We start from the raw sequence: 16,988 nt of genomic DNA on the forward strand, positions 1-16,988 counted from the left end.
AAAAATCGCTGATTGCCGCCATTACTATTAAAAAAATTAATTAAAAAATGCCATAAAACTATCCCCTATTTTGTAGACGCTATAACTTTTGTGCAAACCAATCAATCAATAAACGCTTATTAGGATTTTATTTACCAAAAATATGTAGAAGAATACGTATCAGCCTAAACTGAGGGAAAAAAATGTTTTTTTTATATATTTTTAGGGGATATTTACTATAGCAAAATGTTAAAAATATTGCTTTTTTTCATAATTGTCGCTCTATTTTTGTTTATAGCGCAAAAAATACCACTGAAAGAAACCTCTATTTGTGGGGGGAAAAAAGGACGTAAATTTTGTTTGGGAGCTATGTCGCATGACCGCGTAATTGTCAGTTAAAGCGACGCAGTGCTGAATCACAAAACGTGCTCTGTTCTTTGGCCAGCCAAATGGTCCGGGGTTTAAGTGGTTAAAGAAAATGTATCAATTTTACTACATAAAGTGTCAAATGTGGGTTTTTGTAGAAGCAAAAAATGATGTCAAATTGGTAACCATTGAAGCAGATGGATCAAGAATGGCAGCAGCATCACTCTTAACAGGGACAAAAGAGGAAGAAGCACAGGAGTGTGAAGGTGATGGCTGTTTTAATAGGAACAGTCCCATAGCCAACTGGCACATCACACTGACAAAGCCATCTACTCCTGTTTCAAGTCAAGCACACCGTTTTATAGTTCTGAAAAGAAATTTCCAAATATATAGCCTAATTAGAGTTGCCAACCTTCCAAGATTTTATATACTGACAAAACATGGAGACTTTACTGCACAGTAAAGATCGTAAGCTTCTTGTGTAGCAAAGGCATCCTTCAAGGACTTTCAGCGACTATATACAGGTTTAATTTAAAAGACTAAACATAAATTTACTGGAGATTGACAACTAGATGGTATTCAACAGCTAGACCCTCTGATACTAAATAGTATACACGCACACAAGAGCCAAACAAAGCAACAGAACATAAACTGAACAATACAACATTAAATGGTTTGTGATCAATACAACAAAGACTACAATTGCTTAACGCAGACAATGTTAACAACGCTGCTTTGAGGGGCATCTGACATTTTTGTTTTCTGCCTCTAAACACCCATCCATGTTAGCGTATGTGTACATACCCCCATAAGCGTTTAGACAGAAAAAAAAAACACTGCCAGTGCATACAGGAGCATCAGCATTTTAAACACTTGGCATTTGTAATAATAAATTATTATTGTGGCCAATTAAATAAACGCTCAACAAGCACTTGATGAGCCTATATGTGACCAGCTGCATTTGCACGCGCCAAGCGTTGTTTTTGCCAAGACTCTGCTACCAGGAGAAAAGGCATTTAGAGCAGGGCAAACACCCTGTGTACATGGGGCCTCACATTAGTAAGCATTATAAAAGGAAGGGGTCAGACAAGTATTTTTAAATGAAAATTTCACAATTGAATCAGCATACTGAACTTAAAAACCCAAAGTGTCTAATGCTATAGATAGCAATCCACTACAGAACAAGTGTAAGCAGGGTAGAGTTTGGAAATGCTGCTATGGGACTGTCCTATAGATATGTTTTGGTTATCAGAATACAGAATAAGTTCATCTTTTGACATGAAATGCAGGTAAAAAAAATAATTAGGAGCCTGCAGATCATTGCACTCACAAGAAGTGGATTATGGGTGCAATGTCAGGCTCCTGTAGATACTTGCTACAGCTTACTGCCCATATTGGTGTACAGGCTTTCCATTTGAAAGCTGTAGGAAGTGTTAAAAGCACTCCCCAGGGCCATTACAGCTCATTGAGAACTGCCAGCCATCTGCTGCAGTGGAAGACTGTATCTGTAGTTCATGCATTCACAGAATACGGCTGGGTGGGCTGTGCCGTTTTTGAAATTTGATAGCAGGTGCTATCAAATTTTACCTCCCCACACTGGTAACAGGGAAGTTGAAGAATGCTACATGTTAACTATGATTTAACCTTTCATATCATATTTGTCAAAAACAGAAAATTCTGACAAAACTTCTTCCAGCTCCATAACAATAATATTTAGTGTGCAGAGAAATGAATGGGGAGTATATATTTGGATGATTCCAAAAAATCCAACTCCAAAAATGTAAATGGTCTTACATTGATTATTTTTGCAGTTGTAATTTTATACTTGTACGTTTGTAAGTGTGTTTTTTTTATATACATCAGAACTATCCATATGCTAAATCGAATACGTACAAAATGAAAACCCATTTCATTCCCAAACTGCAAAATGTAAAGACATACCTAACAGCAGCAATTTTTACACCAATGTACGCCTATGATTATCTGTCAAAAAATAACATGACACAGCTTCTTCTGGATTTACCCAAATAGAGAAAAATTTTGTTACACCTGTCTTGATCAATAAAATGAGAACTGAAAAGCTCTGTAACCAATGCTGGTAAGTGACCTGACCATTGTGTGCCTATCATTAGTTGCTAAACCCTCACAAAGGTCAACATAAACATACAGTATAATGTCAAACTAATAGTGTTCTCTAATTCTGGCACTATAATGTGAACAAGGGAACCTATAATGCAGGAGAAATGAACATCTGGGAACATCTACAAATCCCAGGCACACATTTCTATGAATGCCTGACTTTAAGTTCTGAACACTCCATTCTGCATTTAGTCACTGAGGTGGGTTAGAGATATCAGAGATCAGTGTAACAGCAAAGTCAAGGATTGTAGCAAGTATTCAGGGGCTTTGTTTATTTTCTACTACAAGTGTTTGAGCATTAATTCCATTTATGCTTTGCTTTACGTGTGTATATATAAATCACACACAAACATACTATATATCTAAATAATCCAGTTGTTGCCACTGCACACATCCAAGAGAAACTGGGCCCAGGTCCTTTTCACTGCATGCTCATCTTTCAAGCCCCATGAGTGCTGCCTTATCTTTTGGAATATATATATATACAAGTGTGCGTGGGTTGATAGTGTAAGGGATGATGTATATTGATAACATACATAACCACCATCCAATTCTGAAATAAGCAAGGTAGCAGTAAATAGGCAAAGAACATCAGCACTATGAAAAGGCATCCCAGTGTTTCCCCAAGTGAATATTGTGGTGTTCAGCAAGCATTATATACAGTATCTGTAAAGAACCATAATTTCAAAAAAGTGACATTAAAAGTAATAAAAAATTCTTAGACTGCCTAAACTTAGTTAGACAGAATAAATGGCACCACTCTATACATATATACTAACTCAACAATAACAATCATTGCAGTGGTTAAACACAGTACCTGGGAATTGATAGCTGTAGCTTGGGGCAAAGCCAGGGTATCCTCGACCATATGTTGCAACAAAATTCGGGTAACCTAGAGCACAAAAAGTGACAAATGAAATACACAAACAAAAACAGGTCAAATTGCAATAAATAAATGATATTATATATATATATATATATATATATATATATATATATATATATATATATATATATATATATATATATATATATATATATATATATATATATATATATACACATACATACATACATACACATACACACTGTATACAGTTATACAGTTTATTTACTACAGATATTGCATGGTCAATTTATGGAGCACTTTACATATTTATCATACATCCACACCAGTCCCTGCCCTCAAGGAGCTTCCAATCTACACATACATACACATTGTGATGCAATTGCCTATATATGCTCCAGTATAATTCTCCCTGCTAATTTAATGCTGTGGGTTACAAGTAACAGGTGTTTTTTGTTGTGATTCATCTCTCTCTGTAAAGACTGTTCATATGTTAAATAAGGCTAGCTTTTGAAAGGCCTTTAATTGTGTGACAACGCTGTCTACAACCTAGTGATGCTCAGAGGTGTTACTAGGTGTCAAACTGGATGCAGACGAAACGTCTGCCTAAGAAACTCAGTGTGTGAAGGTGGTTTGTTGTTATGCTGTTTAAGGAATGTGCAGTGATTAGACATGATGATTATCAGTCGGTGCCGACCTGTCTAGAATGTTTTAGTAATTAGCCTTAGTGTGTGATTAGGGGGGGGTGGAGATTTCATTGTTGCTTCAATGTCTTGGACTGTATAAAAAGCTGAGAAGAAAACCATTAAAGTCTGTGTTGTTCCAGCAGTAAGCCGTCTCATGTATGGCTTTTTGGGGCGACTCCAGGAATATTCCTCCTCGTGGAATATTGGGGTGATTTTCGTTATGGGAAGAAGGGAACGTTGACGGGGATATCATTGTAATACCGTCACACACATACTAGGGCAAATATGGACAGTAGCCAATTAGCCTACCAGGTAGGTCTTTGGATTGTGGGAGGAAACAAGAGTTGCCGGAGGAAACCCACGCAAGCACAGGGAGAAAATGCAAATTCCTTAATGATAGTGCCGTGGTTGGGAATTGAATCAATAACCCTAGTATTGCTAAGCAAAAGTGCTGGCCAGTTATCCACTGTAATGCATATATATATATATATATATATATATATATATATATATATATATATATATATATATATATATATATATATATATATATATAACACATACACACACACACAAACACAGTTTTTACCAAATCACCATTTCTCTAGGTAAATACATTTAAAAAAGGCACTTAGAACATAACTTTTACCACATCCGTAACAAACCATGCAATCCATACATACAAAGAAACGAAAACAAATAAGTTCAGAAATGAAGTTATGTGTAATAAATTGGAATCAGACAGAGCTAAAAGTATTGAACACGCTAACCGAAACGTATTACTTTGTACAAAATCCTTTGTCAGTAATCACAGTTTCAAGACGCCTCCTGTATGGAGAAACTAGTCTCATGCAATGCTCGGGTGTGATTTTGACCCATTCTTCCACACAAACAGTCCTCAAATTTTAATGGTTCAGTGGGCGTCTTCTACAAACTCTGATCTTTAGTTCTTTCCATAGATTTGCTATTAGATATAAGTCAGGTGATTGGCAGGGCCGTTCTAGCAGCTTTATTTTCTGTCTATGAAACCAATTGAGAGTACCCTTGGCTTTGTGTTTGGGATCATTGTCTTGCTGAAATGCCCACCTTTGTTTCATCTTCATCATCCCAGTAGATTGCAGCAGATTTTTATCAAGAATGTCTTGGTATATTTTTCAATTTATCCTTCCTTCAATGAAATTAAGTATGCCAGTACCATATGCTGAAAAACAGCCTCATGATGTTCCCACCTCCAAACTCCACTGTTTGTATAGTGCTTTGGGGTGATGTGTAGTGTCATTTGGCCTCCAAACATGGTGTGTATTATTGCATTCAAAGAGTTCAATTTTGGTCTCATCTGACCAGACTATATTATCCCAGTATTTCACAGGGTTATGTAAATGTTGTGCAGTAAACTTTAAACTAGCTTCAACATGATTTTTCTTCATCAAAGGAGTCTTGCGTGGTGAGCGTGCATACAGGCCATGGCGGTTGAGTGCATTACTTATTGCTTTCTTTGAAACAATTGTATCTGCTAATTTTAAGTCTTTCTTAAGTTCTCCTCAAGTGGTCCTTGGCTCTTGGGCAACTGATGTTCTTTCCACTTCCGGATTATGGCCCCAACAGTGCTCACTAGAACATTCAGAAGTTTAGAAATCCTTTTATAACAAATGTCATCAGTATGTGCATCAATAAGGTTGCAAAGGTCTTGAGAGTGCTTTTCTTTTACCCATCATGAGATGTTTCTTGTGTGACACCTTGGTAATGAGACACCTTTTTATAGGCCATCAATTGAGACTTAAAGTGGTTGTAACCCAGATTCATGAAATTTGAGCTGGTCACATATATCTGCAGTATTTTGTTATCTCTCTTCAATGAGCCAAGTCCCCTAGCTCTCTCCTGAACTGTCCCTCTGTTAGCCTGATAACTCCTGACAAATTCTCGGACACTTTAGACAAAAGCAGCCTGAATCTTCAGCCCGGGGAGGTTGCTAAAATAGATTAGCAGGTAGCAGGTCCTATTACAAAACACCTCTGAGAGTCTCTGCCTATAATGTGCCTTTCCTCCAATCAGCAATGTTAGCCATATTGGCTGTATGCCCAGACATCACACTCTGTGTTAACCAGGAAGAGAAAATCTCCTAACACTATCTCAACTTTCTAAACTGTATATGAATGTGAATACAGCAAATATACATGTAAAACCTATGTAGGGAGATTTGGTTTATCCCTGTGTATCATCTGAGGCTGTTCACTTCACTGTGTGTATGGAGGGTTTACATCCACTTTAACCAGCTGATATTAATTTGCACTGACAAGGAGCAAGATTGCTTTCTAATTACTGATATATTTCAGCTGGTGTCTTGGCTTTCCATGCCTTTTTGCACCTACCATTCTTCATGTGTATGTATATATATATATATATATATATATATATATATATATATATATATATATATATATATATATATATATATATACACACACACACACACATACACACACATACACACACTATACATTATTATACTCATTACTTCTATAAGAAACTATCGGAAGCAATGGGAAAAGTATAGGTTGCACAGCGACTCCCTTTTGCACAAAACTACGATCCTGTCATTTCAAGTTTTACCTTCTCATGGGCCTTTTTTGCAGAACTGGTAAAAAGTTTGCAGTGAATATTTTAAGAAGCAGATCACAGTTTAAAGAGACGTAATTTCATAAATAAAAAGAAAAAATAAACATTTTTACTTTTACACACAAATCAAATACTTATATACATGCTGATTTCCCCAAAGAAAATAGTTATTGCTTGTTGTATCTTTAAAAAAACACATTTTAATTGGTTGCTGGTCATTGCTTTAAACAAAAACCAAAAAAAACTATAACTAGAAAGTTATAATCATTGCCATCACTAAAGCTTTCACTTTGGGGTCGTGAAAGCCTTATAATGGTCAGTACTGAGAAAACACTGGAGTTGTGTCACTATCTAGCTCAAAATACCAAGTTCAGTAAATGACATGGAGTAACAACTATCCTCCAAGAAACAAGCTATGTATACATACCTAGTTGCACAGGTCCAGTTCAAATGGCAAGCATATCAATAGGCTCACCAACATAGTTACATAGTAGGCAAGGTTGATTATATGTCAGTATTACCTTGCATATCCCTGTATATCATGGTCGTTCAGGTGCTTATCTAAAGGTTTCTTGAAACCATTGATGACCCCCGCTGAGACCACTGCCTGTGGAAGGGAATTCCACATCCTTGCCGCTCTTACAGTAAAGAATCCTCTACGTAGTTTAAGGTTAAACCTTTTTTTATTTATTTTAAGGAGTGAGATTGTGAGACTGATCTTGTTAAACCATGTGTCTTGTTAAACTCCCTTCCAAGAAAAAGTTTTATCCCTATTGGGGGGTCACCAGTATGGTATTTGTAAATTGAAATCATATCCCATGTGTCTCTTCTCCAGAGAATGCATGTTAAAGAGAGTCCAGCATAGACGAGGAAAAAAAAATAGGAAAGGCAGGCAGATACCTCCCATTTCCAACACATTTAAGAGTAGAGAATAGCAACCAGAAATTATGTTTAATCAGAAGTGGGGTGGGTGGACTGTGCTATGCTACTGATATTAGATTGTCAAAAATGGTTAGATTGGGTGGCAATTATTTCAAGTGTATAGATTAGCTTAACACCCATCAGTGAAACTGGAGAGGAGATCATTTAGCGTTTTAAAGGCACAGACACACATCTGAGGATGCGCCAATATCTCACCTCCCACCACTCTCACTGAAACATCTGTCTGTCTACAGCCTACCATTCTACAATTTATGTGTAGTATTGAACAATTCTTCAAAATCTCAAACAATACACTGCAAGTTTGGTCCTCTTGCATCCGCTACCAACACACTTATAATGCCGGGTACACACAATAATTTTTCGGGTTGTAAAAAACAACGTTTTTCAGGCTCTAGAAAAAAATATTTTTTTCAACTTCATCATTAAAACGACATTGCCCACACACGATTGTGAATAAAAAAATGCTCTAGCAAAGCGCGGTGACGTACAACACATACGACGGCAAAATAAAGGGGAAGTTTCATGCGGATGACACCACCCTTGGGGCTGCTTTTGTTGATTTCATGTTCGTAAAAGACGATTCGTGCTTTTCTGTCTGTTACAGCGTGATGAATGTGCTTACGCCATTACAAACGGTAGTTTTACCAGAACGAGCGCTCCCGTCTCATAACTTGCTTCTGAGCATGCATGGGTTTTTCACGTTGTTAAAGCCCACACACGATGATTTTCTACAACCCGGAAAACAACATAGTTTAAAACGTCATGAAAAAATAGAGCATGTTCGAATTTTTTTTTTTTGTCGTTTTTCAGAACCCCAAAAATGCTCTGAAGCCCACACACGATCGTTTTAACCACTTAACGACCGCCGCATGTACATATACGTCGGCAGAATGGCACGGACAGGCAGAAGGACGTGCCCGTACGTCCCTGCCTAGACGTGGGTCGGGGGTCCGATTGGGACCCCCCCCCGGTACATACGGCGGTCGTTAATCGTGTGAGAGCAATCCGGGATGAGGGGGCGGCTATTAGTTTCTAGCCACCCCCTCGCGATCGCTCCCTGGAGCTGAAGAATGGGGAGAGCCGTATGTAAACACGGCTTCCCCGTTCTTCACTGTGGCTCCGTCATCGATCGTGTCATCCCCTTTATAGGGAGACACAATCGATGACGTCAGACCTACAGCCACATCCCCCTACAGTTGTAAACACACACTAAGTGAAACATAACTCCTTCAGCGCCCCCCTGTGGTTAACTCCCAAACTGCAAATGTCATTCTCACAATATACAATGCAATTTAAAAGCATTTTTTGCTGTGAAAATGACAATGGTTCCAAAAATGTGTCAAAAATTGTCTGAAGTGTCCGCCATAATGTCGCAGTCACGAAAAAAAAAAACGCTGATCGCCGCCATTAGTAGTAAAAAAAAAAAGGTTGCTGTTAAGCTGGCTATACGCTAGTAAATTTTAAAATGAAAATGTTCACACAAATGTGAAAGTGCACATTCGACAAATAGAAAAATGCTGTTTAAAAGTACTTAAAAATGTTAAAATTTCTGCATTTTACATTTGATTTTGCAATGGAATTTCCCAAATGAAAATCACACTCACTGTTAGAAATTAATTTGTGTAATCGTGTATAAAGTGATAAAATTATCATACCCCTAAAAAAAAAAAAAAAAAAAAAAAGCATGGGACCCCGAAAAAAAAAAAAAAAAAAAAAAGGTGGGAATACACCCCACTTATTATTGTGACCACGATTGCAGTCAGTTTTAATGTCTGTGATGACTTTACTGTATGTGCCCATTATTTGTGACCCCATCTTTACTATTTACCCCTCCCCTCCTTAATAACCCTTATGCCCCCCCTTTTTACCCTCCCTAAAATATCAGGGATCCATCCCCCCTAAAAAAAAAAAAAAAAAAAAAAAAAAAGATACTACCCACACCCCCCCCACAACTCCCACCCCACTACAAAGAAGAAACACCTCTTGCCCCCCCCTTCCCCCCACCCTTTTATTGGGCCTCCAAGAGGGCATTTTATTCTTCTACCTATTCTCCCCAATAGGGAAATGTATCTGCAATTTTATTCTCCCTCTCCCTTTCCCTTCCATCCTCCTTCCACCCTTCTCCTTCCCTCTACTCCCTCCCTTCCCCTCTGCTGGAGAAAAAAAATAAAAAAAAAGAAAGAAAAAAAAAAGGGGTGGAGGGGTGGAGCAATCCTATCTCTCTCATACAGACATTTATTCCTACCCCCCTGTCACACCTTTATATATATGGTACATAATATGCATAACCTCCTTATATCGGTCCATGATATATATAACCTCCATATATCAGATACCTCATGCCGACAACAAGAAACCACCAAAAAAAAAAAAAATAGGAATATATGCAATATATGCAAGTATATGCGCCATTCGTTTTGCCAGCCTTTGTATAGCTTATATATATTATATATATTCTTTGCCTATACACTTCTAACACAGCCCCCTTATTTTATATATCATTCAGTGTATATTTAACCCATCACTCCACTCCTCCTCCGAAAAAAGAAAAACACACGGGGAAAAAAAAAAAAAAGAGAGAAAAACCCCCGAGACGAGAGGCATTCAAGTCCAGGCCCTCTCCCCATAAACCTATATGAGACCCATGTAGGGATGAGATACCAAAAAAAAAAAAAAACTGTCCATTTTCCTCTTCTTACTCTATGGGAGCGCTGTTCTTATATTTCCTAGATAACAAAACGTCCCCTTTGTCAGTTTAATATCTGTCCATCATTATGGGTGACTCTAGCCAGTTCGGCACTTCTATGGGCTCAGCACCCAGAAACCGGAATAATTCTTGTAGTTGAGCAGGGGACCTTAAGCTAAAGTTCTGCCCTTCTTTTTTTATAATTACTGCCAAAGGATATCCCCATCGATACGTGGCTTCTTTAAGGCGAATATAGTCCAAGACGAATATGGAAGTGTGGTTATTGGGGAAATAGAAGTATTAGGTGGGGAATAAGGGGGGGAGGGAAAGGGCCAAGGGGGGCAAGAGTAGGGTGGGAAATGGAAATAAAAACTCAAAAAGATTAGCTACCAGGGGCTGGTAAACAAAATTCACCTTCTCTCTTCTTTTTTTTTTTTTTTTTTTTTTTTTTTAAGCATACCCCCGATATATGTTTAAGAGGTTCAAGAAAAGAAAATAGGGCTTGTATATTGAACAGTTGAATGGATTATGGATTACTGAATAATTGTATAATGTATGTAGATGTTGGGGAGATGCGCACAGAAGTTTGTATGTATAAGAAGGAGGACGCAGATACGCTAGAAGTCTCCCCTTACCCTAAATATGCTAAAGAAGGAAGTCTGTTTTTTTTCTTTTTTGGTGATATGTAGAAGTGTAGTGGGTGGCTATTGGGGTCCGGGTACGGTCGGGAGGGGTGAGGTACAATTTTGTGGGGGTGAGGGGAGAGGAGGGGAGGAAGGGAGGAAAGTTAGCATTTTTTTTTTGTTGTTTGTTTTTTTTTTTTCTCAGGAATCTCCCTCCATCCCTCCCTTCTCTCTCCCTCTTCTTTTTTTTTTTTTTGGTGTCCAAAAGATTGGGAGATATCTCCCAGTGGAGCTATCTCCAAGGGAGAACGCCTGGAATAAGGGGGTGATTCTGAAGCGGAGGTGAAGGGATATAGGACAAAGTTAACACTAGGGCAATGTGAAATGACTAATGGGGTGCATGTGGGATAACGCAGGGGAGCTCTGGACTCGCTACCCTCGCTCTCTTCTGCACATACATTCTCCCCACTAAAAACGCTTCTCCTCCAATTGGAGGCGAACCGGAAGCGTTAAATAAAGGGATAGGGATTTTTTCTCTGGTCCCTTTTTTTTTTTTTTTTTTTTTTTTTTTTTTTGCTGTCCCCTCCGCGCCTGCGGTGTCTGGCCCCCAATATTAGGGGAGACACGAGAGGGGGGCGGAGGGGTAAATACTCGGGCACTTGGACGAGTGACTAGTTCTCGAGGTACGGGGGAGAGGGAGGGGGGTTTCCTTTTTTTTTTTTTTTTTTTTTCTCTTTTCTTTGCTTTTTTTTTTCTTTTTTGGTCTGTCTCTCTCCCCCTTTTCTCCCCCTTGCACCGTAGTTTTATTTTTTACTACTGGACCCCTATGTGAGGTATACCAGATTAGAAAGGCGATAAAATGGACATAATAAATTTTACATCATATAACGTCAAGGGCCTGAACAGCCCAGAAAAACGTACTAAATTAATGGCAGAACTCAGTAGAATCAAAGCTCAAGTAATCTTTTTACAAGAGACACATTTCAGAAGAGATAAAATGCCAAAACTAGGCAATCAAAGATATCCGACAGTGTACCATGGTGCCTCTCAAACATCCAAAGCGAACGGGGTGGCAATTATGCTCTCAAAACAAATGAATTGGAAAGAATCAAATGTAATTACGGACGACGTAGGAAGGATGTTAATAGTGATAGGAGAATTAGGGAATCAAAAAGTTACTCTGGTGAATTTGTATTTACCCAATGAGGATCCTATACCTACACTGGAAAAATACTTGGAAGTGGTACAACAAAACAAGGAAGGATTTCTAATTTTGGGAGGCGACCTAAATATAGCGCTGGACCCAGCAATAGACGTGTCAAAGGGAGTATCTCATATATCTAATACAAAACTACGTAAAGCAAGGCGTCTACTGAAAGATACACAGATAATAGATAGCTGGAGGATAATGCATGCCTATGACAAGGATTATAGTTTCTTTTCCGCAAAGCATAAGACATACACAAGGTTAGACTATATTTTTTTAGACCAGAACATTCTCTCTAGGCTACGAGATGCAAAAATAGGATCTTTCACAATATCTGACCACGCGCCAACCAATTGTAGCATAGAATGGGGTGAGAGAGGCCCACGAGAATGGAACTGGAGAGTCAATGAGACACTCTTAAAAGATCCGGAATATGAGAAACAGATAGCCCAGGAACTTGATAATTTCTTCTCTACTAACGATCTGGATGAAACACTGCCTATGAGCTTATGGGAGACACATAAATGCTATTTGAGAGGAGTGCTTATATCATTGGGGGCACACAGAAAACGTACTCAGAATGCTAAACTCGATAGTCTGCTGGGGGAAATCCAATCACTGGAAACGGCACACAAGAAACTACAGTCGCACCAGATAGGAGAGAAATTGGCGGGATTGCGGGAAAAACTAAATCTTATGTTAACGGATAAAGCAAAAGCTACATTGAATAGGTGTAAAAGAACTTATTATGAATATGGGAATAAACCCAGCAGACTATTGGCAAATGCACTCAGAGACACGAGAGCCCGTAACCAGATTGAGAAGATTAAAACACAGGGGAATGGGATGGTGAGCTCTACACAACAAATAGCGGAAGCATTTAGAGAGTATTACTCAAACCTATATAGTTTAGAAAGGCAGTGTTTAAGACCAGACCTTTTGGAAAGAGAAGAAGCTATCAAGGAATACTTAGTGTCCTCAGAAATGCCAAGGATACCCAAAGAAAGTGCAGAGAAGATAGACGGCCCGATTACAGTAGAAGAATTTATGGGAGCGCTGGGCGCCCTAAAAGCGGGAAAGGCGCCAGGTCCCGACGGATATACACTGCGATATTATAAGATCTTCGCGGAAAAACTGGCACCTAGGTACATAGCGGCATTTAACTCGATCCGCGATGGTCAGAGGATGCCGGCAGAAACCCTGCTGGCTGAGATTGTAGTGATCCCCAAGGAAGGGAAAGACCCTGCCCAGTGCTCCAGCTATCGGCCAATATCTTTGTTGGATGTTGATTTAAAGATTCTAGCAAAGATTTTGGCCGATAGAATACTAACATATATCCCGTTATTGATACATCCTGACCAAGTGGGGTTTACCCCAGGCAGAGAGGGCAGAGAAAACACTCAAAGGGTAATAAGTACAATATACCTCGCCCAACAACGCCAGAAGCCTGCAGTCCTGATATCCGCGGATGCAGAAAAAGCGTTCGATAGGGTGGAATGGGGGTATTTAAAAGCAATGTTATCACATATTGGCTTGGGAAAGGGGGTACAGAATTGGGTCACAAGCCTATACTCCTGCCCATCGGCAAGAGTCAGAGTAAATGGGAAAAAATCAGACCCCTTCCCTATTCACAATGGTACCCGGCAGGGTTGCCCGCTATCCCCAATCATATTTGTACTTTCGTTGGAGCCTTTCTTAAGAATTATAAGAGCAAATAATGATATACGGGGGATCCGGGTAGGGGAGGTGGACTATAAGGTGGCAGCATATGCCGATGATCTACTGTTCACATTAACATCCCCGATAACATCGCTTCCATGCTTATTAGCTGAAATTAAAAGATACGGAAAAATTTCCAATTTTAAAGTTAATTATAACAAATCAGAAGCAATGGGAGTTGAGGTGGACAGTGGATTGCGGCAACAACTAGCTAGTAACTTCCCTTTTAGATGGACGGAATCCCATGTAGAATATTTAGGGACAAAAATACCAAGAAACTTGGGTAGGCTTTGTGAACTAAATTTTCTACCCCTATTAAAACAAATAAAACTAGACCTACTAAGGTGGGACAAAGAAATCTTTTCATGGTTTGGCCGAATAAACATAGTTAAAATGAACATTATGCCTAGACTACTCTATTTATTTCAGACCCTCCCAATAACACTCTCGAGGGGATTCCTGAAAGATTTAAGCTCTAAATTTACGAAGTTCATATGGGCAGGAAAACCGGCCAGAGTTCGGAGGAACATACTGATCTTATCCAAAGAAAAAGGAGGAGTGGGCCTACCCGATCCTATGGGGTATTACGAGGCTTCTCACCTGGTACGAGTTGTGGACTGGTGCTTACACCAGACAAACAAACCCTGGGTAAACCTGGAACAAGAAGTTAGCAATATCCCCATAGAAGGAATGGCGTGGCTGGATATGAATAAGATATCTCAGTCTGCAAAGAAACATCCCATGATAAAGGCCACACTTAGAGTTACCAGAAGGATAGGTATGAAATCGAATCTTGTGAAGTGTATTGGCCCTATGACACCAATTCTGGGAAACCCGAGCTTTGAGCCAGGTATCAGAGATCGACAGTTTAAAAACTTAAGACGGAAGGGAGTCAGTAGGCTGATACACTTCATAAGAGAAAATCATGTAATGCAGAGTGAAGATTTAGAGATGGCATACGGAGAAGATATAGACAGTTGGAGACGGAATCAATTAAGAACGTTTCTAGGCTCTCTAAAGATCCGGGAGGCAGAGATAGGAAGCCTCTCCAAATTTGAGGAAATCTGTTTAAAAAAAGAACCAATGAGACATACGCTGTCTTATATGTATAAAATATTGACTGAAGTTAACGCCCCACAAGAGCTCGTCTTTATGCAGGCATGGGAAAAGGATTTGGGCATCAAGTTTACTGAGACACAGAAAAATAAGATTTTTGCATTCACACATAAGGCCTCAATTGCATCTAGGTACCAGGAGGGGGGGTACAAAGTCCTGACAAGGTGGTATAGGACACCATCAATATTAAACCGGCTCTTCCCTAATACGTCTAAAGTCTGTTGGAGATGCCAGAAGGAAGAGGGCACTATGGTACACATATTTTGGGACTGTCGGGTGATAAGAGAATTCTGGGAGATGGTCTCGGAGACGGTCCTGGAAATTACCGGGATTGACCTGGGACATAGACCCGCAGCGTTCTTGTTACTCGACATTCCCATAACAATGGAAAAATATAAACAATCCCTAATACGCCATTTGATAACAGCTGCGAAGGCCTGTATACCAATTTTATGGAAGAACACCTCGTCCCCAACTAAATCACAATGGATAAGTAGAATAAATGAGATACAGATGATGGAGAACCTCACAATGGGAATACAGGAACGAGAGGAGACCTATTGGAGGGTATGGACCCCATATAGGGAATATAGGGAGCGGAGCGGATAGGGGGGGAAGAGGGGAGAGACTACGGCCGACTTTTTTTTTTTTTTTTTTTCTTTTTTTTTTTTGGTTTTGTTTTGTATGTATTTTGTTTTTTATTTTTATTTTAGTTGTGGGAAGGGGGGGGGGGAGGGTAGGGAGGGTGATTAATAATTTTGGAGGCAACAGGACACCTCTCTGAGGAAGGTAAAAGAAGAACGTGGGCATATACAAGAGAGGAGACCGGGGCTGTTGAAGGGGGACCAGAAGGGGTACAGGAGGCCGCAATATAGAGTATAAGAAATGTTAAGATAAGGAGTGCAATGTATGATGTAATGATAAGCTGTACCTAGTCTGACTTGTATGTAGAAAACATATATAAAATAAAGAATTATAAAAAAAAGAAATTAATTTGTTTGATAAACATGTTTCATCCTGCTCCTTTGAATCTTTACCACTGTGGTTGAAAAAGATCATCAATTTGACCCCACTAACAATTAGAAAATCAAACAAATGTACTTAAAACAAGCGATTTCAAACTAAATTCTACAAATATATAGCCAGTAAACTTTAACCTGCACTGTAAAAATACATAGTTTAGATTTACATTCAATTTACAGTTTGGGACACAATTTTGTAAAAAAAAAAATAGTTGTCCAGGGTGATGTTGTCCTGGCTTTGGGATCCTGTACTGGTTAAGTGTAAAGGGCTCAATCTAACGTTTTGTTTGTATTGTGTTCTGATGGCGGGGGAACTTCCCCACTATCAGAATACATTGATTAGTGCTGCCAGCTATAGACGGTGTGCTGATTGTTTGGAGAAAAAAAAAAACAGTCCGGTTGTACACAAATTGATAAGTAGATCGACTTGTGTACAGCCAGTTTTCCCATACATGGATCAAAATTCAGTCAGTCCCTGCAAACCACAAACACTAAAGTAACAATTCAAAACAAGCAGTAACAGAGTTCAAATAGGCATCCCTAAAGCTGTTCCATTCGTCATCCTCTCAAGCAGCTTAGCTCACCTAGCTCCCCACCTTTGGTCAATGGCCTTGCAAGTTAATTTATTTTTTTCAAATCAGGTAGTTTTTATCGATTTTACAAGTTTTACAATGTGTAAACACTTTCCCCCTTTCCTCCCAGCACATATTTTGCCACCTGGTGTACAAAAACATATGTCTTTCAAACAAGAAAGAGAAAAGATATACATGGTACAACATGAACCCTCAATTACAAATATTAAATTTTTACTAATAATATAATATTTTGTAAAGAGAGCAAAATGATTACCAAACCAATTGTCTAATAGCTGTTAACATGTAAACAGGTACAGAATCTTTGGTATAGTAATAGTGCAATATTATTTTGTATCTAAACCATACAAGTTTTGGATTACAAAGTCTGTAGAGATAAAATGGATTCTAAAGTTATGTCTGAATTATTGGAAGAGGCCACCAGGGATCCCAGGCTACTGGAACTTA

General features: G+C 38.9%; 1 protein-coding gene across 6 annotated transcripts in view; it reads right to left on the bottom strand.

The window, feature by feature from the left end:
* The window catches only part of MSI2 (musashi RNA binding protein 2), an 838,983-nt gene that overhangs the window by 200,570 nt on the left and 621,425 nt on the right, over window positions 1-16,988 (bottom strand). For all 6 annotated transcript variants that reach the window (XM_040336657.1, XM_040336656.1, XM_040336658.1 and 3 more), the window contains one exon: window positions 3,302-3,376. In XM_040336657.1, coding sequence (XP_040192591.1) covers window positions 3,302-3,376 — 75 coding nt within the window. The remainder of the gene's footprint in view (window positions 1-3,301; window positions 3,377-16,988) is intronic.

Source organism: Rana temporaria, chromosome 2 (assembly GCF_905171775.1).
Source record: "Rana temporaria chromosome 2, aRanTem1.1, whole genome shotgun sequence".
NCBI classification, from domain to species: Eukaryota; Metazoa; Chordata; class Amphibia; order Anura; family Ranidae; genus Rana; species Rana temporaria.